Source organism: Ornithorhynchus anatinus, chromosome 11, assembly GCF_004115215.2.
Source record: "Ornithorhynchus anatinus isolate Pmale09 chromosome 11, mOrnAna1.pri.v4, whole genome shotgun sequence".
In the NCBI taxonomy this organism is placed as follows: Eukaryota; Metazoa; Chordata; class Mammalia; order Monotremata; family Ornithorhynchidae; genus Ornithorhynchus; species Ornithorhynchus anatinus.
In genome coordinates this window covers 49,914,209-49,931,007 of record NC_041738.1, presented here as the reverse complement: position 1 = coordinate 49,931,007, position 16,799 = coordinate 49,914,209, and the positions used below count along the sequence as shown (strand labels likewise).

Below are 16,799 nucleotides of genomic sequence, written 5' to 3'. Positions count from 1 at the left end.
GATGTTGAACCCACATAATTTGATATGTTGCAGCATTCTGTTCTGTAAACCGCTGTCATGTGTGACAAGTTGGGAAAAATCAAACAGATAATGTATCCTGAAATTTGCGAGGCTTCCAAATCAAGAGGAGCGGGCACCAGTTCCTCTTGCTGAGAGACACTTTGACAAACCTCCCAATTATTTGTTCACTAGATATTTTTTTCCTTTCTCCTTCCCACCGCCTCCCCGTAGCTGGTACTATGACGGCCTGAGCCGAGGAGAAGCTGAAGACATGCTGATGCGAATTCCCCGAGATGGAGCCTTTCTGATTAGGAAGAGAGAAGGGGCAGATTCGTACGCCATTACGTTCAGGTCAGCGTCGAGCAGTGTTGTTGGATGGGTTTATTATTGTCAGGGTATTTGCTAAACACGGAAGAAGGCAACGGTAAGCCGCTTCCGTATCTTTCCCGAGAAAACTCTGCTACCCATGCCAGCACGACTTTGACAGAAGGTGGGACGTTCTGAAGAGGCCGGGTCCATGGAGTCTATGGGTCGGAAACGACTCGACGACATTTGAAGAAGAATTTGCCGACTGATGACTGGGTGTCGAGCACTGTGCTAAGTGCTGGGGTAGATACAGTTTTAATTGGGTGGGACACAGTCCCCGTCCCAGTGGGGCTCCCAGGGTTTGCAGACAGTCTCTTCTTTCTAGGACAAAGGGAAAGCTAGGCTAAATACCATTTATCGATTGGTTGGTAGGGCATTTTCCAGCTGGCATTGCCTTCAGATCAGCTCTGACTTAGCGTGCAAGGCTGCCCTATTTACTATCTAGGAAACGTTATCGATTACCTTGGCTTTCCTCCAGCCCTAACAACACTTAGCTCTGTAATCAATCTTATTTACGGAGCGCTTACTGTGTGCATAGCACTGTGCTAACAGACACATTCGCTGCCCGCTCTGTCCCCTCTAAGCACTTGATATTCACCCCACTCTCAGCCCCATAGCACTTATGTACATAACCATAATTTATTTAGGTTAATGTCCATCTCCCCCTCTAGACTGTAAGCTCCTTGTGGGCGGAGAAGCGTGTCAACCAACTCGGTTATTTTGTACTCTCCCAAGTGCTTTGCCCGAAGGAAGAGCTCAGTAAATAGCATTTGTCGATTGAGACTCCTCCACACTGAACTGTTGGCCAGTCTGGGCTCTATCTCGTACTGTCAGAAGAAGGCGGGGGGGTGTGGGGCTGTGTCTTGGGTACTTTTATTTTAGTTTCACCGAGTTATTTGGGGCAGGCCCAGATCGTCCCTGGAACCAGTATCTCCAAAAGGTCATCCCAAGGTCGGGGCAGGGATTTAAGAGTGGAATTCCTGTCCCGGGAAGTAGTTCTCCTCTTTTATTTTTCCCTCGCTCCCCTCAGCTGACAACCCCGCATTGGATGACTATTCCCGAGCCTCGTTTCCCTCCTAGGCTTGGCCCTGGGGTACAGTACAAACTCCCACCTCCACGCTTTGCACGCATTATCCACGTTCGGAGGGTCGCTCCCAGCAGGCCCACAGGCTTTTACCTTGTTCCGGGATATGGTAACCCTATGGGTGAGAGTCACTCCCGCCTTTCCTCTCCCCTCCCATTCTTGGTAAGAGGAAGTTCGTGAAGGGAGATTTACCTTGCTCTCAGAGAAGAGTAGAAAAATGAGGGGAACCTCATTCCTTCAGGACAGTGGTGGAGTCAGTCACTGTTTTGGCATGTGCCCAAGGAAAGGTAGCCTGTGTTTGCTCAGATAAGGGGGGATAACCTGTGTTTGCTTAATTACCTGTTGCTGAGGCCTCTGGGGGCGGAGTCAATTTGAAAATGCCCGCAGGTCAACCCTAGTGAGCCTTTCACAGTACAGTGAGATGCACCAGTCTAGGCTCAAATGTGGCTCTCTGCGATTTGATGGTTGGTGTTTGTGTTTGGGAGGACGACTTTTAAAGCAATAGGCCTTTTTCTTTTTAACTGAACAACTTCTTAGGGAAAGTCACACTCCATTGAATCCTATAAATATGCTCCTCCTTAGACTGTGAGCCCCATGTGGGAGAGAGACTATGCCCGATCTGATTATCTTGTATCTACCCAGCGCTTAGTATAGTGCTTACCTCATAGTAAGTGCTTAATAAATGCAGTTATTTTATTAGTACTATTTTAAAAATGCGTGGCAATGCAAAATATACAACTATCCAGGAGAGCAGATTCATTGGGTTATCTTGTGTGGATCGATTTGCTCATTTTTGAATAGCGTCCTCTCCCTTGGAGGTCCCCGAATCAATCGATCAATCAATTCTATTCATTGGTCACTTACTGTGCACCCCTGCCTTTGCAGTTAGCTCCGACGAGCTTCCTTCTGGGGAAGGATCTGTTAAAGAAATTTATAAATCTCCCGCAGCTTTGCTTTTCTAAAAATGTATCTTTAGACCAAAAAAAGGCCGTGTCTCACGGTCTCTAAAGCCACAAAGAAAGAAGTGAAAGTTTCCAGCGTGTGACTGTATTTAGAGAAGAATGGAATTCCTCTGAAGTGACCAGGAATTTCCTTTTTGAAAATAGATTCATGATATCGGCAGGGCCCTGCAGAGTTAACACGTCAATGTTGCCCACTTAAACTCATCTCCAGGATATTCTGGAATCATACCAATGACGCCTTGAATTAGAATGGTGTTTTAAGTTTGCAAAGAGCCTTTCACGTCATTTCTCTCCTCTCTTCTCATAACATCCTTAGGTGGTAATAATAATAATGTTGGTATTTGTTAAGCGCTTACTGTGTGTAGAGCACTCTTCTAAGCGCTGGGGGAGATACAGGGTCATCAGGTTGTCCCACCTGAGGCTCACAGTTAATCCCCATTTTACAGATGAGGTAACTGAGGCACAGAGAAGTTAAGTGACTTGCCCACAGTCACACGACTGACAAGTGGCAGAGCCGGGAGTCAAACTCATGATCTCTGACGCCGAAGCCCAGGCTCTTTCCACTGAGCCATGCTGATTAGCTTCATTATGCAAACTATAGGAAACTGAGGCCCAGAGAGGCTAAATGATTTGCCCTAGTTCAGCAGTGGCAAGGTCTCCTGACTTCCCAGAGCTGTGTAATTTCTATGACACGAATTCCCGGGACCATTTTTTTAATATACTATTTGTTAAGCCCTTACCATGCGCCAGGCGCTGTACTGTGCACTGGGAAGATACAAGCTAGTCAGATTGGACACAGTCCGTGTCCCACAGAGGGCTCACAGCCTTAATCGCCATTTTACAGATGAGAAAACTGAGGCACAGAGAAGTGTAGTGACTTGCCCAAGGTCACTCAGTAGGCTAGTGGCTGAGCTGGGAAGAGAACCCAGGTCCTCTGACTCCCAGGGCTGGGCTGTATTCGCTAGACCATGCCGCTTCTCCGCTTCTCCATACAATTGGGTCCTTCCATTATTCCGGTCCGGTACAGACCATACAAGTTCGTAGACACGGGCCTTTTCTCTCAGAGAAAAGAACAGTCACACCAGCCCCTGAAAGAGGCTAGTCGACAAAATGCAGAGGAAGGGAAAATCTAAAAAGTTTTCTTCAGACACCTCACGTACATTTCTTTCCTCCTTCAAGGTCTCTGATCTAAATAAACCTCCCCCCGTGGCCCCAGTCGCCTCCATTACCTGCCAGTGTTTCAGTTGCCACTAATAGACAGTTAGCAGCTTGAGGTCAGCGAACATATGCCTTGTTCTTTTGGTGTTCTTCCAAGCATCGTACAGTGATTTGCAGCCAGGAGGCATCCAAAAAATACCACCGATTGAGAAGCAGCGTGGCTCAGTGGAAAGAGCCCGGGCTTGGGAGTCAGAGGTCGTGGGTTCTAATCCCGACTCCTCCACTTGTCAGCTGTGTAACTTTGGGCAAGTCACGTACCTTCTCTGTGCCTCAGTTACCTCATCTGGAAAATGGGGATCAAGACTGTGAGCCCCACATGGGACAACCTGATCACCTTGTATCCCAACAGTGCTTTGCACCTAGTAAGCACTTAACAAATGCCATTATTATCATTAAGATACTGAACTACCTCAGGGCAGCCGTGACTAGGGGACTATCCCTGCTGATTCCACCTGTGAATTCTTTGTTTCTCCAGGGCAAAGGGAAAGGTGAAGCACTGCCGGATTAATCAAGACGGGCGCCATTTTGTGCTGGGAACTTCAGCCTACTTTGAAAGTTTGGTGGAGCTGGTAAACTACTATGAAAAGCACGCACTCTACAGAAAAATGAAGCTGCGCTATCCAGTGACTCAGGAGCTGCTGGAGCGTTATAACACGGCAAGTGATTATCCCCGTAGAGACTCCGTGAAAGAGAACGACAGTCATCAACACAGATGAATCTGGTCAAAATGGCTGGGAATAATGAATCGCCTCAGAAGGATCTTAAATCAGGTTGGGTGGAGGGGTGGAGGCGGGTGTGGAGGGTGGGGCAAGAAGGAGCCAGGAGGAAAGTGTGATGGGATCATTGCCTGGGTCAGAAAGCCATTATATTAATATTGCTCTCTAATTGCTCGGCTCCAAACAGCTCTCGGGGAGGAAGACCGTCCATGATTGTTCCTCTCTTTTAAAGCTGGCACACTCTGCTTGGGAAATGGTATACTGCTTTTAGGAGAAAAGGGGAAACAATAGAAAAGGATTAACCTGTCAGGATTACGAACAAAATGGCCAAAAACCCTTTGGAAGAACGGAGATGACAGGTGTAAGGGACTAAAGGCTATTGAGTCCTTTGCCTGAAAGAAGAGGGTGTTGTCGCTTTACCAGCGTGGTGCTGACCTGTGAGAATAAAGAAAGGAAATGGCTTCCAGATATCCCTCTCCATGTGAAACAGGTCTTGTTGTTAGAGAAAACAGGAGGGACGTAGGACAGAAAATAACATGGAGCCAGAGGGGTAGGTGCATTCAGATTTGATTTTTTGATCAGAGCCTCATCACTGCTCATTTGCACAGTGATGTAAACACTCCAGATTCTGTGCAGTTGCCCATGCTTAGTTGTGCCAGTGCCCGTGTTATTGTTTTCTCAAGAGGGAAACTCCTTGAGGGCAGGCACCGGGCATTTACAAAGGACATTTTGGTTTGGACAGCACTCTCCAAAGTGCTGGCCACCCCCCATCCAGCCTGCACGTGCCCCGGGTGCATGGGAGGAGAATGAAAGGGTGGGCCGCAGCACCCCGGAGGAGCGTGAAAGCTAGTCGCATTTTGGCAGGGCCCGACAGATGGGGTTGTTTCCAAATTCCCCTTAGGGCACAACAAGTCTTTTAGATGAGGCTCTCTATGTTATCCTTCCGGGAGTGCGAAATGACAGTACAAACCCGATTGTCGGAAACCATGAGCATAAATGTGATTTACTGAGAAATTGAAGTACGCTACTGAAATACCGTTAAGCCGGTGTATTAATTTGCCTCAGCGTCACACTTGGTGAAATAAAAAATTAACAGCTCAGACCCGGCTTCTACACTTGCATCAGCCATTCTCATCTTTGGTTGCATCACCGGCTCCTAGTGGCATTTCACCTTTCAAGGTCGAGAAGCCGTCTTTCAACATCCGTGTTGGTGTGTTTGCCGTTTGAGTCGGGCTCTCTGCTTCTCCTCCCAGTCCCCTGCTCCCCCCGGCCTCCACCCCCACCAGCTCTTGCCTCCGTCTCAGACGAGATGTCAGGATGTGGGTTCTTGGCCGCTGCAGCGCTCTGACCCAATCTGTATTTTGAAAGCTTTGCTTTCGGGTATCCTAGCGTTGGTGACTGAGGTCACGTTGGATCTGGACTTCCTCCTCCTCCTATGTGTGATCGCCACCGATAAGTGTGATGACTTTACCCCCTTTAGACTATTCTCCCTTCTGAAAGTTCAGTGAGTTTTCTTTCAGCTTTTTGGCTGAGGTAATCTGAGCCCTCTCTGCACAGGACTGCCTTCTCTGCCACATTCCCCTCACCCCTCTCCCTTTTGACCCTCTTACTCTCTGTGACCCATGTCTAGGGAGAAGAGATGTTCCAGAATCGTTGCCGTGCCCATTCCACACTTAAAAATGCTTTGAAAAGTCCTCCTTTAGAGAAATCCCATCGGGGTAGTATGGTGCATCTGCAGAATTTTAAGTATTTACCTTGATTTTTCTTTCTTTCTTTCTAAGGAAAGGGATATAAACTCACTTTATGACCTCAGGATGTATGTGGACCCTAGTGAGATTAATCCTTCAACGGTATTGTACCTTTTTTCACTCGGTATACTTTGCGACGTGAAGACCTCGGTGGATGATTAGAATTAGCGAAGTTCTTTTGGGGAGGGAAGGGTTTTGGGAAAAATAATTGGAATCACAGTTTTGACCAGCTAGCTTTGTGGTAAAGAGTGAATCATTAAAAGCTGTAAAAAATAACTCTTCTAAGCCTTTGTTTGGAATCCTGTAGTTACTACGCATCCCCCAAAGCTCCATTTCCCTTTTAATATCTAACACCCCTACCAGCCGCCTATGCCACTTGCTTCGGCCCGGGTCCGCTGAGCAGGAACATGGTCCAAATCCCGAATCTTCTACGGTCTCTGGACCCTGTTTGTTGCTCAGTAGAGCCTTCCGGCGGACCGGAGCTGAGGGGATCTGAGTCTTTTAATATAGCAGACAGATGGAGGAGGTGATTGTTCAGACCTGTAAAGGATGCACCTCAAGCCCATCCTGGACTCATTCGTCGGCCAACTTCTGTTGGTACTTTGAACACGACTCAGCTCAGTGGGACCAAAAGATGATAGGCTGGTGGGAAGACACCTCGGACGCGTCTGTTGCTCGATCTGGGGCCGCTGGGGCTCGGGGGTGGTTAGCAAACTATAGACTGCTTGAGGGTCTTTCAACTCTATTGTATTATATCGGTCGATGTGTGAAGAACGCTGTGCTAAGTGCTTGGGGGAGTACAATGTAACAGAGTCGGTAGACACATTCTCTGCCCACAACAAGCTACAGTCTAGAGAAGCAGGGTAGCTCAGCGGAAAGAGCCTGGGCTTGGGAGTCAGAGGTCATGGGTGTGAATTCTGGCTCTGTCACTTGTCAGCTGTGTGACTGTGGGCAAGTCACTTAATTTCTCTGTGCCTCAGTTACCTCATCTGTCAAATGGGGATGAAGACTGTGAGCCCCACGTGGGACAACCTGATGACCCTGTATCTACCCCAGCGCTTAGAACAGTGCTCTGCACATAGTAAGCGCTTAAGAAATACCAACATTATTATTATTAAGTCACTTCACTTCTCTGTGCCTCACTTCCCTCATCTGGAAAATGGGGATTAACTGCGAGCCTCACGTGGGACAACCTGATGACCCTGTATCTCCCCCGGGGCTTAGAACAGTGCTGTGCACCTAGAAAGCACTTAAATACCGACATCATTATTAGAGGCACTTAGTTTGGGTGCATAATACAGCTTATGGTCTAGAGGGATTTGCTCAGTACAGTGCTCTGCACATAGTGAGCCTCACTCTCTTTTCCTCGGTGTGTCGTATTAACGGTCCCCGTTTCAGTAAGGCGGGGCGCAAATACATTTCCTTGTGTATTTGCGGTGGGGACAGAATAGCCTCAGCTTGAAAAATGTTGCCGTCATTCTTCCCAGTAGATGTCACCGTGGACTGTCAGTGTTCAAATTTCCAAGTCTTGGGAGCGAGGAACCAGAGTGAGGGAATATGTCTTAAGGGGAATTTGAATTTACCAATTCGTAAGCTGCTCCATGCCTGACTTTTTCTTTTTTTTCCCCCCCGAAAGCCTCAGAGAACTGTGAAGGCTTTATATGACTACAAAGCTAAACAAGAAGATGAACTGAGCTTTTGCAGGGGAGCCTTGATTCACAATGTCCTGAAGGAAGCAGGAGGCTGGTAAGTGCGGAGCTCCCCGACTGGAGAGCCTCCGGTGGAAATTGTCTCGGGACTTGGACCCCCCGCTTTCGGTCGGCCCTGGACATCAAGGACGCTGGCAGTAGCAGCATTTATTGAGTGCTCACTTGGTGCGCTGTTAGGTTCTCGGGAAGACCAGAATTAATAATAATAATGATGATGGCATTTGTTAAGCGCTTACTATGTGCAAAGCACTGTTCTAAGCTCTGGGGGGATACAAGGTGATCAGGTCGTCCCACGTGGGGCTCACAGTTTTCAACCCCATTTTACAGATGAGGTAACTGAGGCACAGAGAAGTTAAGTGTCTTGCCCGAAGTCACCCAGCTGACAAGCGGTGGAACTGGGATTCGAACCCATGACCTCTGACTCCCAAGCCCGGGCTCTTTCCACTGAGCCACGCTGCTTCTCTTACTGAGTGACACATTACCAGCCCAGAAGGAGCTTATGCTCGAGGCAAAGATATTTAAATCTAGAGAACTGAGAAATTAAATGGAACTGTTTGCAGGAATGCTAAGGAGAGTGTAAATAAGCAGCGTGACCTAATGGGAAGAGCACAGGCTTGGGAGACAGAGAACCTGGGTTCTAATCCCAGCTCTGCCTGTTGCCTGCTGTGTGGGCCTGGGCAAGTCATTGCTCTTCTCCATACCTCAGCTTCCTCTCTGTAGTTGGGCAGGGTCCCTTTCCCAATGTGGGAATTACTAAAAATGGGGATTAAGATTGTGAGCCTCACGTGGGACAACCTGATTACCCTGTATCTCCCCCACCGCCTAGAACAGTGCTCTGCACATAGTAAGCGCTTAACGAATACCAACATTATTATTATTAAAAGTGCCTGTGGACGCCCTGCCAAGAGCAGTCAGTTGATCAGTCAGTCGTACTTATTCGACACTTACTGTGTGCAGAGCATTGTACTAAGGGCTTGGCAGAGTACCATAAAACAGAGTTCTCTGCCCACGATGAGCTTACAGTCCTAATGCCCCCCCCATTTCTGGGTTGCGGGGGTCTTCTGCAGAGTCAGGCCTCCATCCAACTTGCTCAGTAGTGGGGTTGCCTTCTGAAGGCAATAATCTGCTCCCTGTAATTTATTTTAATATCAGTCCCCCACCTGGATTGTAAATTTCTTGAAGATAGGGACCCTGTCTGTTTCATCTGTTGTACGCTCCCAAGCACTTGACACACTGCATTTTGGCATTGAAAGTGCTCAAAAATTTTCTTTGATTCAAGTTACAACTCTCCTTCCTTCTTATTCCTTTGGATAGATTAGGTCCATTAGTCCATTTGAACTCTTTAGTGTCTTGGTTTGGATGGCATGAGGCGGATTCTGTTTGGGGCCCAAATAGCTTCCCTGTGCCAAGTTTAGAGAATAGTGATCTTCCCAGTCCATTTGAAACCGGAAGTACCTTGTGATCGCAGTTGTTCCGTGGATTGCTGGGTGTTGTAGGTCCGCAAAACTACAGTGTGTTTGTGTATATATGTGTGTGTTTGTATGGAAGGCTCTGCCTAAGGGGGGCAGAATTTGGGGTTATTTCTTTGGAGCCCGTACCCCAAGCAGTTCCACTTTCCCTCGTGGTAAGTAATAATAGTTGTGTTTTTTGTTAAGCACTTACTCTGTGCCTTGCACTGTACGAAGTTCTGGGGTAGACACAGAATGTGCATATCAGACACAGTCCCTGTCCCTCACGGAGCTCACATTTTTCGGGGTAGGGTACTGAATCCCCTTTGTACGGGGGAGAAAACTAAGGCACAGAAAAGTACAGTGACTTGCCAAGGTCACACAGTAGTAGAGACCCTAGAAGCAACACTACCGAAGTTTGATAGAGGTAGGTGGAAGGTGAATGGTTTAAGTAGCTCCAGTCTTTAAACTACCACTGGATTGGCATCCCTCCTCCCCCTCCAGGTGACAGATGGCTTGCCCTGCACCCCACTTGAACAGCCCCGATGGGTTCGAATCCTGGCTCTGCCACTTGTCAGCTGTGTGGCTTTGGGCAAGTCACTTAACTTCTCTGGGCTTCAGTTCCCTTATCTGTAAAATGGGGATGAAGACTGTGAGCCTCCCGTGGGGCAATCTGATTACCCTGTATCTACCCCAGCGCTTAGAACAGTGCTCTGCACATAGAAAGCGCTTAACAAATACCAACATTATTATTATTACCAGCCCCCCAGTTGCTGGGCTGTGGACCTCGGTCCATTCCTCGCCATTCAAGGACACTGTAAAGGGGACCGTGACCGAGGTGAAGGAAGTCTTTTTTTCAGGCTATCGGTGTTTTCTGGGGCGAGCGTAACTGGAGCCCTGCATTACTTACGTGCTCACTGCAGCCACTCGGTGCACCTTAGTGGGTACCAACGGTCTGCCATTTCTTGATTTGCTCCCTTACTTCTGGTCCGGGTGGCAAAATGACGAATGAAGAGCCTTAATCCGAATTTTGCGTTCCTGGCTTATGGTTTTCGTTTCTGCTCAATGACTTGATGTCCTCCAGGTGTTTCCCGTCAGTCAACCGGTAGACGGCATTTTAGACAGAAGGGAGAGCAAAAGAGGTTTGCTGTAAATCATCCATTTCCATTTAGAAGCGCTGAAACGCTCTTTAAAATTCCTCAGCGAAACAATCGCTCCTGTCACCTGCCTCTCCTTGGATATCTGTCGGGGAGGACAGCGCGGGTGGAATATTTACGGCATATTGTATCTGCATTATTTGGGTCTTTTGTTTGGAGGTCCCTGACTGCCCCGAATTCTATTTAGGTGGAAAGGGGACTATGGTGGACGGCTTCAGCAGTATTTTCCCGCAAATTATGTTGAAGACATATCAACAGTTGACTTTGAAGAGCTCGAAAAGCAGGTAAGCGCCTCTCTTTTTCTTAGTGTAGGTTGACTTAAGTCCTCGGGTGATCCTGACGTCACTTTGGGGTCTAGTTAAAAGCAACCCCAGGTTATTCACCCAAACCCTCTGAGGAGGACCGGTGGGGTTGCAGTCCTGCTTTAGAGAAAGACTTGTGTAATGTGCAAGAGAAATGACCTTCAGGACGAAGATGAACCTACCGAAAATGAATCCTGTGGTTAAACAGCTGCCTCGCAGTGAAAAGAATTTCTTTTGGGAGTGTTAGTATTAGAGATCTGGTCTGTATGAGGTGGGAGGGCTCTGCACAGGGAAAGGAGGTCTGACTACATCTTAAAAACTTGAAATTTTGGAGCTATTATTATGGGGTTGATTGAGCACTTACTCTCGGCAGAGTAATGTACTAAGTGCGGGAAATGAAGCGCTATGGTCAATTAAGACACATCGCCTGTGCCACAGGGCTTCATCTCCTAAGAGGGGGATATAATCGGATCCATGGAAAGGAGGAAAGAATAACAGGGAACAGGAGATGACAAACAAGATAAGCAAATTGAAGAATTTGGGGTAAAACAGAACTTGAAGGGTGCAGTCTTCAGACTCCCAGTGTGTCAGGCAAATAGCCATGACTTTCCCGTTGTCCAGATGGTTGTTCCAGGCTCGGGTCCCGCGGGGACCGTGTCAGGGAAGGCGGGAGGGGTTACCTCTCCCCTCAGGTGGCCCTGCCTCGAACCCTAGAACTTGTGGCGGCGAGGTGACGTGGCCAGATTTTACCTGGGCTCTGCTTCGGGTGGATGGGGAGGGGCTTAACTCCCATGGGGGCAGCCAGGCCCTGGGGGGCTTCCTCCAACTGGAGAGAAAGAGCCTAAACATTGCATTTTATTCCCCAAATGGGTAGGGCTTATTTATGCAAGTTGGAAAACAAAACCTTTTTAACGATGTTGGCAGACGCCCGCAACAAGGTCACCGGCATCTTCATTATTTATCTCTCTCCCCGTGGATAGATTCCTGAAATAAAAATGAATTTTAAGCAGCGCCATGGGCAGTGGCTGTCAAATTATGTGCATTTGAATCCGGCTGCCTTTTCATTATACTTAAAAATAACATGAATCGTCTCTTCATCTTATACTGACGAGAGCTCCTCGTTTCTCCACAGATTATCGAAGACAATCCTTTAGGGTCTCTGTGCAGGGGCATTCTGGACCTCCATGCCTATAAAGTTGGTGCGTGAACCTTTCCGTCATTGCTTTCTGCTGATCTGGATCCTTTGGGGCCCCCTGTGGGGTGGACCCCACTTCTGACCTTAGCTCAGACCCCTTCGAGGATTCTTCAGTGCCTCGAGGTCACGGTGGGCATCTCTGTTAGGTGCCGGACCACCTGCACGGGAGGCGCCATCCACCGTCCTTCAGAATCCGATGTCCCGTCTCTTCCTAGCTGGCCGGCCCGCCTAGGCCGGCATTTGTGAATCCTCAGTTTTAGGTTTTTCCGCCATCCGGACTACCTGTCTTTTCTTCCCAAGGCTGTCCCAGGAGAGGAACCAGGAGAGGAATGAAGGGACAGAGTCAAGGGCCCTAGGACATTGGTGGACACTGGCCCCATGCTGCTTCCCAAGCACCTATGTTTTATAATAGTCCATCAGGGTTCCGGTCCCCCTTCCCTCCAACCGAAAGAAGTTTGGGAAACAGTGTCATTTGTCATCATTCTGAGTCAAATCCAATTCCGGTCCAAGTCATTCGCTTGGTTCCACACGGAGGAGGATTTGCACCATGAAACTAGGTGCTCGATCAACCCCTCTGAGGAGGCTGGGAGTCAGCTTGATTTCTCCACTGCTGCTGGGGGTGAAGGAAAGGGGGAGAGAAGGGAGGGTAAGGGAGGGCAGGGGCAGCTCCGAGCCGCCCCTCTGACATAGCTGCCAGCCCAGTGGTTGTGGCTCACCTACTCTCTGTCCATCTGGAGGTGTGCTGACGTCATTTTACCCCATAGAGGCTCAAAGAATGGGCCTTCCCCCTTGCAGACCAGGAATAGTGCGATGACTGATGTCTGCAAGGGTGTGTCTGTGGATCATGCAGTTGTCGACATCATCATCTGGATTTTTTGAGGGCCCAGTGGGAGCAGAGAATTAGACTAGGGACTCGGGAACATACTAGAAAAGTAGAAGTCTCTGTCATCGAGGACCTTACAATCAATTGTATAATAATAATAATGATATCAAATGTTTATGTGCCAAGTGCTGAGGTAAATACAGATAATCAAGTTGGACACAATCCCTGTCCCATATGGGGCTCACAGTGTAAATGGCAGGGAGAAGTATATTAAAATACCCATTTTACAGACAAGGAAATTGAGGCCCAGAGAAGTTGTGACTTGCCCGAGGTCACAGAACAGACAAGTACCGGAGTCGAAATTAGAACGCAGGCCTCCTGAATCCCAGGCCCCTGCTCTTTCAGTTAGGTCATGCTGCTGCTTTGCTTTCAGCAGACGTGCCTTGTAATCGTAAGCGGACATTAGGGGAAAAATCACCTGAGACACCTAATTTATTTTTCAGCACACAGATTTCATTAGTTGCGCACTCACGTCAATCTAGAACTTCTCTTAAATTTAGGAACATTGAGCTAGATTCTTCCTCCTCCTGAAAAGAAAGTTGAACAGTCTTTGGAGATGTTAAAGTGTTTAAGAACGTGCAGGTTTATTTCTAAACAAAACTGAAAGCTGTTTGGGAAATCTAATCCTGTGAGTTTGGATTTACAATGGGCTCAGCTTGGATAACGCAGATTCTTGTAACCATTATTTCATGCCTCTCAAAAGATTCCTCTGTTCTTGTTCTTGAAAAGTGAAAGAACCACAAGGGAGAAATGAAAAGCCTTTTGTCTTTATCTTGGACCCCAAGAAGCCCGATGACCCTCCAGTCGTGTTTGCGACTGACAGAGTGGAAGAACTGTTCGAGTGGTATCAAAGCATCCGAGAGATCACCTGGAAGAATACAACTGTGGTATGGAATGTAACCGATGTTTCATTCTTTTTGTGTTTACTCTCTATCCCTCGGTCAACCAAATAGCAGCTGTGTGCAGAACCCTGTACAAAGTGTAGGAGAAAATATAGTGTGTACTCTCCTGAGCATTTAGTACAGTGCTCTGCACACAGTAAGCACTCAGTAAATATCCTTGATTGATTGATTGATGAAAGACACAATGTGTTTCCAGGTCAGGGAAAGCCTCTGGCCACATTATCTCCTTCGTTCAGTCAGTTTCAGTGGCTTCCTCTATCTTCCTTCCTTAAAGTGGGTGGTGATTCAGACTTCATTATGGTCAGTGTTATGTCCTGTTGTCCCAGGATTGCTATTAATGTCCCAATTTCTTTTCGTTGTTATTGTTGTTAATCAGTCAGTGGTGTATATTTATCATTTACCATACACCGAACACTGTACTAAGCGCTTGGGAGAGCACAGTACAACAGAATTAGTGGACACGTTCCCTGCCCAAAATGCGTGTACATCATTAAGAATAATAAAAAGCACTTAATAAATACCATGTTATTATTAAGTGCTTGCTAGGTGCCAAGCACTATACTAACCACTGGAGTAGGTACAAGATAATAAGGTCGGACACAGTCCCTGTCCCACACAGGGCTCACCATCTAAGTAGGAGGGAGTAGGATTTAATCTCCATTTTACAGATGAGGAAAGTAAAGCACAGAGAAGTTAAGCCACTTCTCTAAGATCCCACAGCAGACAAGTGATGGAGCTAGGATTAAAGCCCGGGTCTTCAAGCTCCTGGGCGCTCTTTCCACTAGGCTACATTGCTTCTCTTTCTTCTTCAGAATAGGCCATTCTGGAGTAGAGCTAGAACCGTCTTCCGGGTTCTGTCAGAATGACGAGAGTACTGGAAAAGACAAGGACCGGAGCCCTGTCAGTAGGGAACTGAAAGGTCCTTCCCATTCTCAAGTTCTTGGGTGGCTGTGTGACTGGCGAATCCAACAGCGACTGGCGGGGCTGTTTGCCACCATCTTGTACAAGCAGGGTGGAACTCTCTTCCCCTGACTTTAGTGGCTAGTGCTGGTCAATGGCCGTCATTAAGTCCCATTCAGGACTCAGGAATGAGGTGCCACCATCTTGTACAGGCAGGGTGGCACCTCATCCTGAATCCTGAACGGGACTTAATGATGGCCACTGACCAGCACTAGCCACTAAAGTCAGGGGAAGAGGGTGCCGGTGAGGAAGTGAACTGGCTCTTTTGGGAGAGGGTGTCCATGAGGGAGCCCCTCACAGCCAGAACTACCGGGTCAGGTCTCCAGGAGAAAGAGCCGGGCCAGGCTGGTAGGCTGAAACCTGCCCACTTGAGCCACAGCTCTCTGCAGAATGACCTCCTCAGCTCTGCTCTTCTGCTGAGGCAGAACACGCAAGTCCACCGAGAATGAATTGCTTCCAGAAACGTTCCATTCTTCCAAAAGGAAGTGTGAGAATTGTTGCTTAAAAGCAAGGACTGAAGAGTGTGCTGGGAAGTCTCTCCCTTTCCCATCTTGAAGATCGGTCACAGGGCTGGAGGGTCATCTAGTCCCTCCCTCTGCTTCCAGACAGCATGCGCCTAATCTAGCTAAGGAAAATAGGTGTCTTCTGGAAACGGTTATGAAGTTGAGCCTACCGTGCGTCGTGTCTCCTAAGAGTTATAGCCGGGAGAGAGCCTCAGAATAGCTCTGACGTGTTCTCAGTCACTCCTTTGGGTCTCTGCCACGTTGGCCCAAATAAGTAGGTCCAGGTTATCACTGCCGACATCAGCCAGTCAATCGATGTCATTTATTAAGTGATCACTTTGCGCAGGCACTGTACTAAGCCCTTCAATCAGACGTAGTAGGTGCTCAATAAACGCGTGCAGAGCACTGTACAAGAGAAGTTGAAAGAGTACAATATAACAGAGTTGGTAGACATCTTCCATAGCCTTGGGAAGGGGAAGAAGTACAATAGAGTTACTAGACCAGATCCCTGACCTCAGGGAGCTTGCAATCTAGCAGGGGAAACACACTAAGATCAACTGCAGGTTTGGGGGAAGGTTTGTGTACGTATATATGTGTATATACGTATATGTGTTTGTGTATGTGTGTGCGCGCATACAGGAGCACACGTTCACATGCTTCAGTATCTCTGTTGGATCTGTCTGAGGTGTTTATGATCCTGAAGGGTAATTTAGGAGTTATTTTCTTAATAATTTTCTTAATACTACAGTTTCTGGATGTCTGTGTCTCTCTGTGTTTATCCCTCTCTGTCTGCCTATCCCCCTCCCTCTCTTCTCTCCTTTTTCTCTCTTTGATGAAGTAGGGTTCATCTGCATAGTCTGCCCTTGAGTTTCTACCACCAGATTGAACCATGTCCCTGGAAGCTGACGTTGATGTCAGAGAATGGGAATCTCAGGTGGTAAAGAGAAGCAGGTAACTTTAAAAAAAAAAATCCCTTGGTCATTTCAAGCTCTGGCTCTGGAATGAAGACAAACTTAGGGAAACAATGAAGCACCACACATTTTTAAGTCAGATAGTTATGGTCCATGCTGACTTTCCTTAGTTCCGTACATGGAGTAGTAGCATTTATTGAGCACCCACTTGGGGCAGGGCGCTGTATTAGGTGACTAGGGAGTCCAGAATTAAGAAGAGACACAGTCCCTGCCCACAAGGTCCTCATACTCTTAGCTGCTTCAAAGGCTCTTCTTTTCACCTGTTGCTTCTCCTGCCGCTTTTTTTCTGCAACTTAGAAATATGTTTTGATGGACAAAATAGGATATGTAGTACCTGGATTCACTTGGGCTCTTTTAGATTTTGCAATTCTGAAGGTTTTCTGGAAAGGGCGGTAAAAGCTTCACCTTCTCGGTGAGGATCAGAAGGCCGATGCGAACATCCTCTCAAATCTCTAAAATGGCCAGAGTTTGCAGCGAGAGACCACTTGCAGAGGATTTTGGATTTCTATTCAACATTTTGCATCTGGCCAGATCGCTGTGTATCCTGAACCACTCCAATTCTCCCCATTTCCCCTTAATCAGTAATGGGCTGAGGCCAGCCCTGCCTGCAGCTTCCCCAGCTTCATGAGGTTGAGCCTACCATGCGACGTGTCTCCTAAGACTTATAGCCTGGAC

At 47.7% G+C, this 16,799-nt stretch overlaps 1 protein-coding gene across 1 annotated transcript in view; it reads left to right on the top strand.

The window, feature by feature from the left end:
• PLCG2 (phospholipase C gamma 2) overlaps nt 1-16,799 on the top strand; it is a 125,994-nt gene that overhangs the window by 87,280 nt on the left and 21,915 nt on the right. Inside the window, exons 19-25 of the mRNA XM_029075533.2 lie at nt 232-351; nt 4,106-4,286; nt 6,128-6,196; nt 7,731-7,840; nt 10,596-10,692; nt 11,843-11,909; nt 13,518-13,675. Of these exons, the coding sequence (XP_028931366.1) occupies nt 232-351; nt 4,106-4,286; nt 6,128-6,196; nt 7,731-7,840; nt 10,596-10,692; nt 11,843-11,909; nt 13,518-13,675 (802 nt within the window). The remainder of the gene's footprint in view (nt 1-231; nt 352-4,105; nt 4,287-6,127; nt 6,197-7,730; nt 7,841-10,595; nt 10,693-11,842; nt 11,910-13,517; nt 13,676-16,799) is intronic.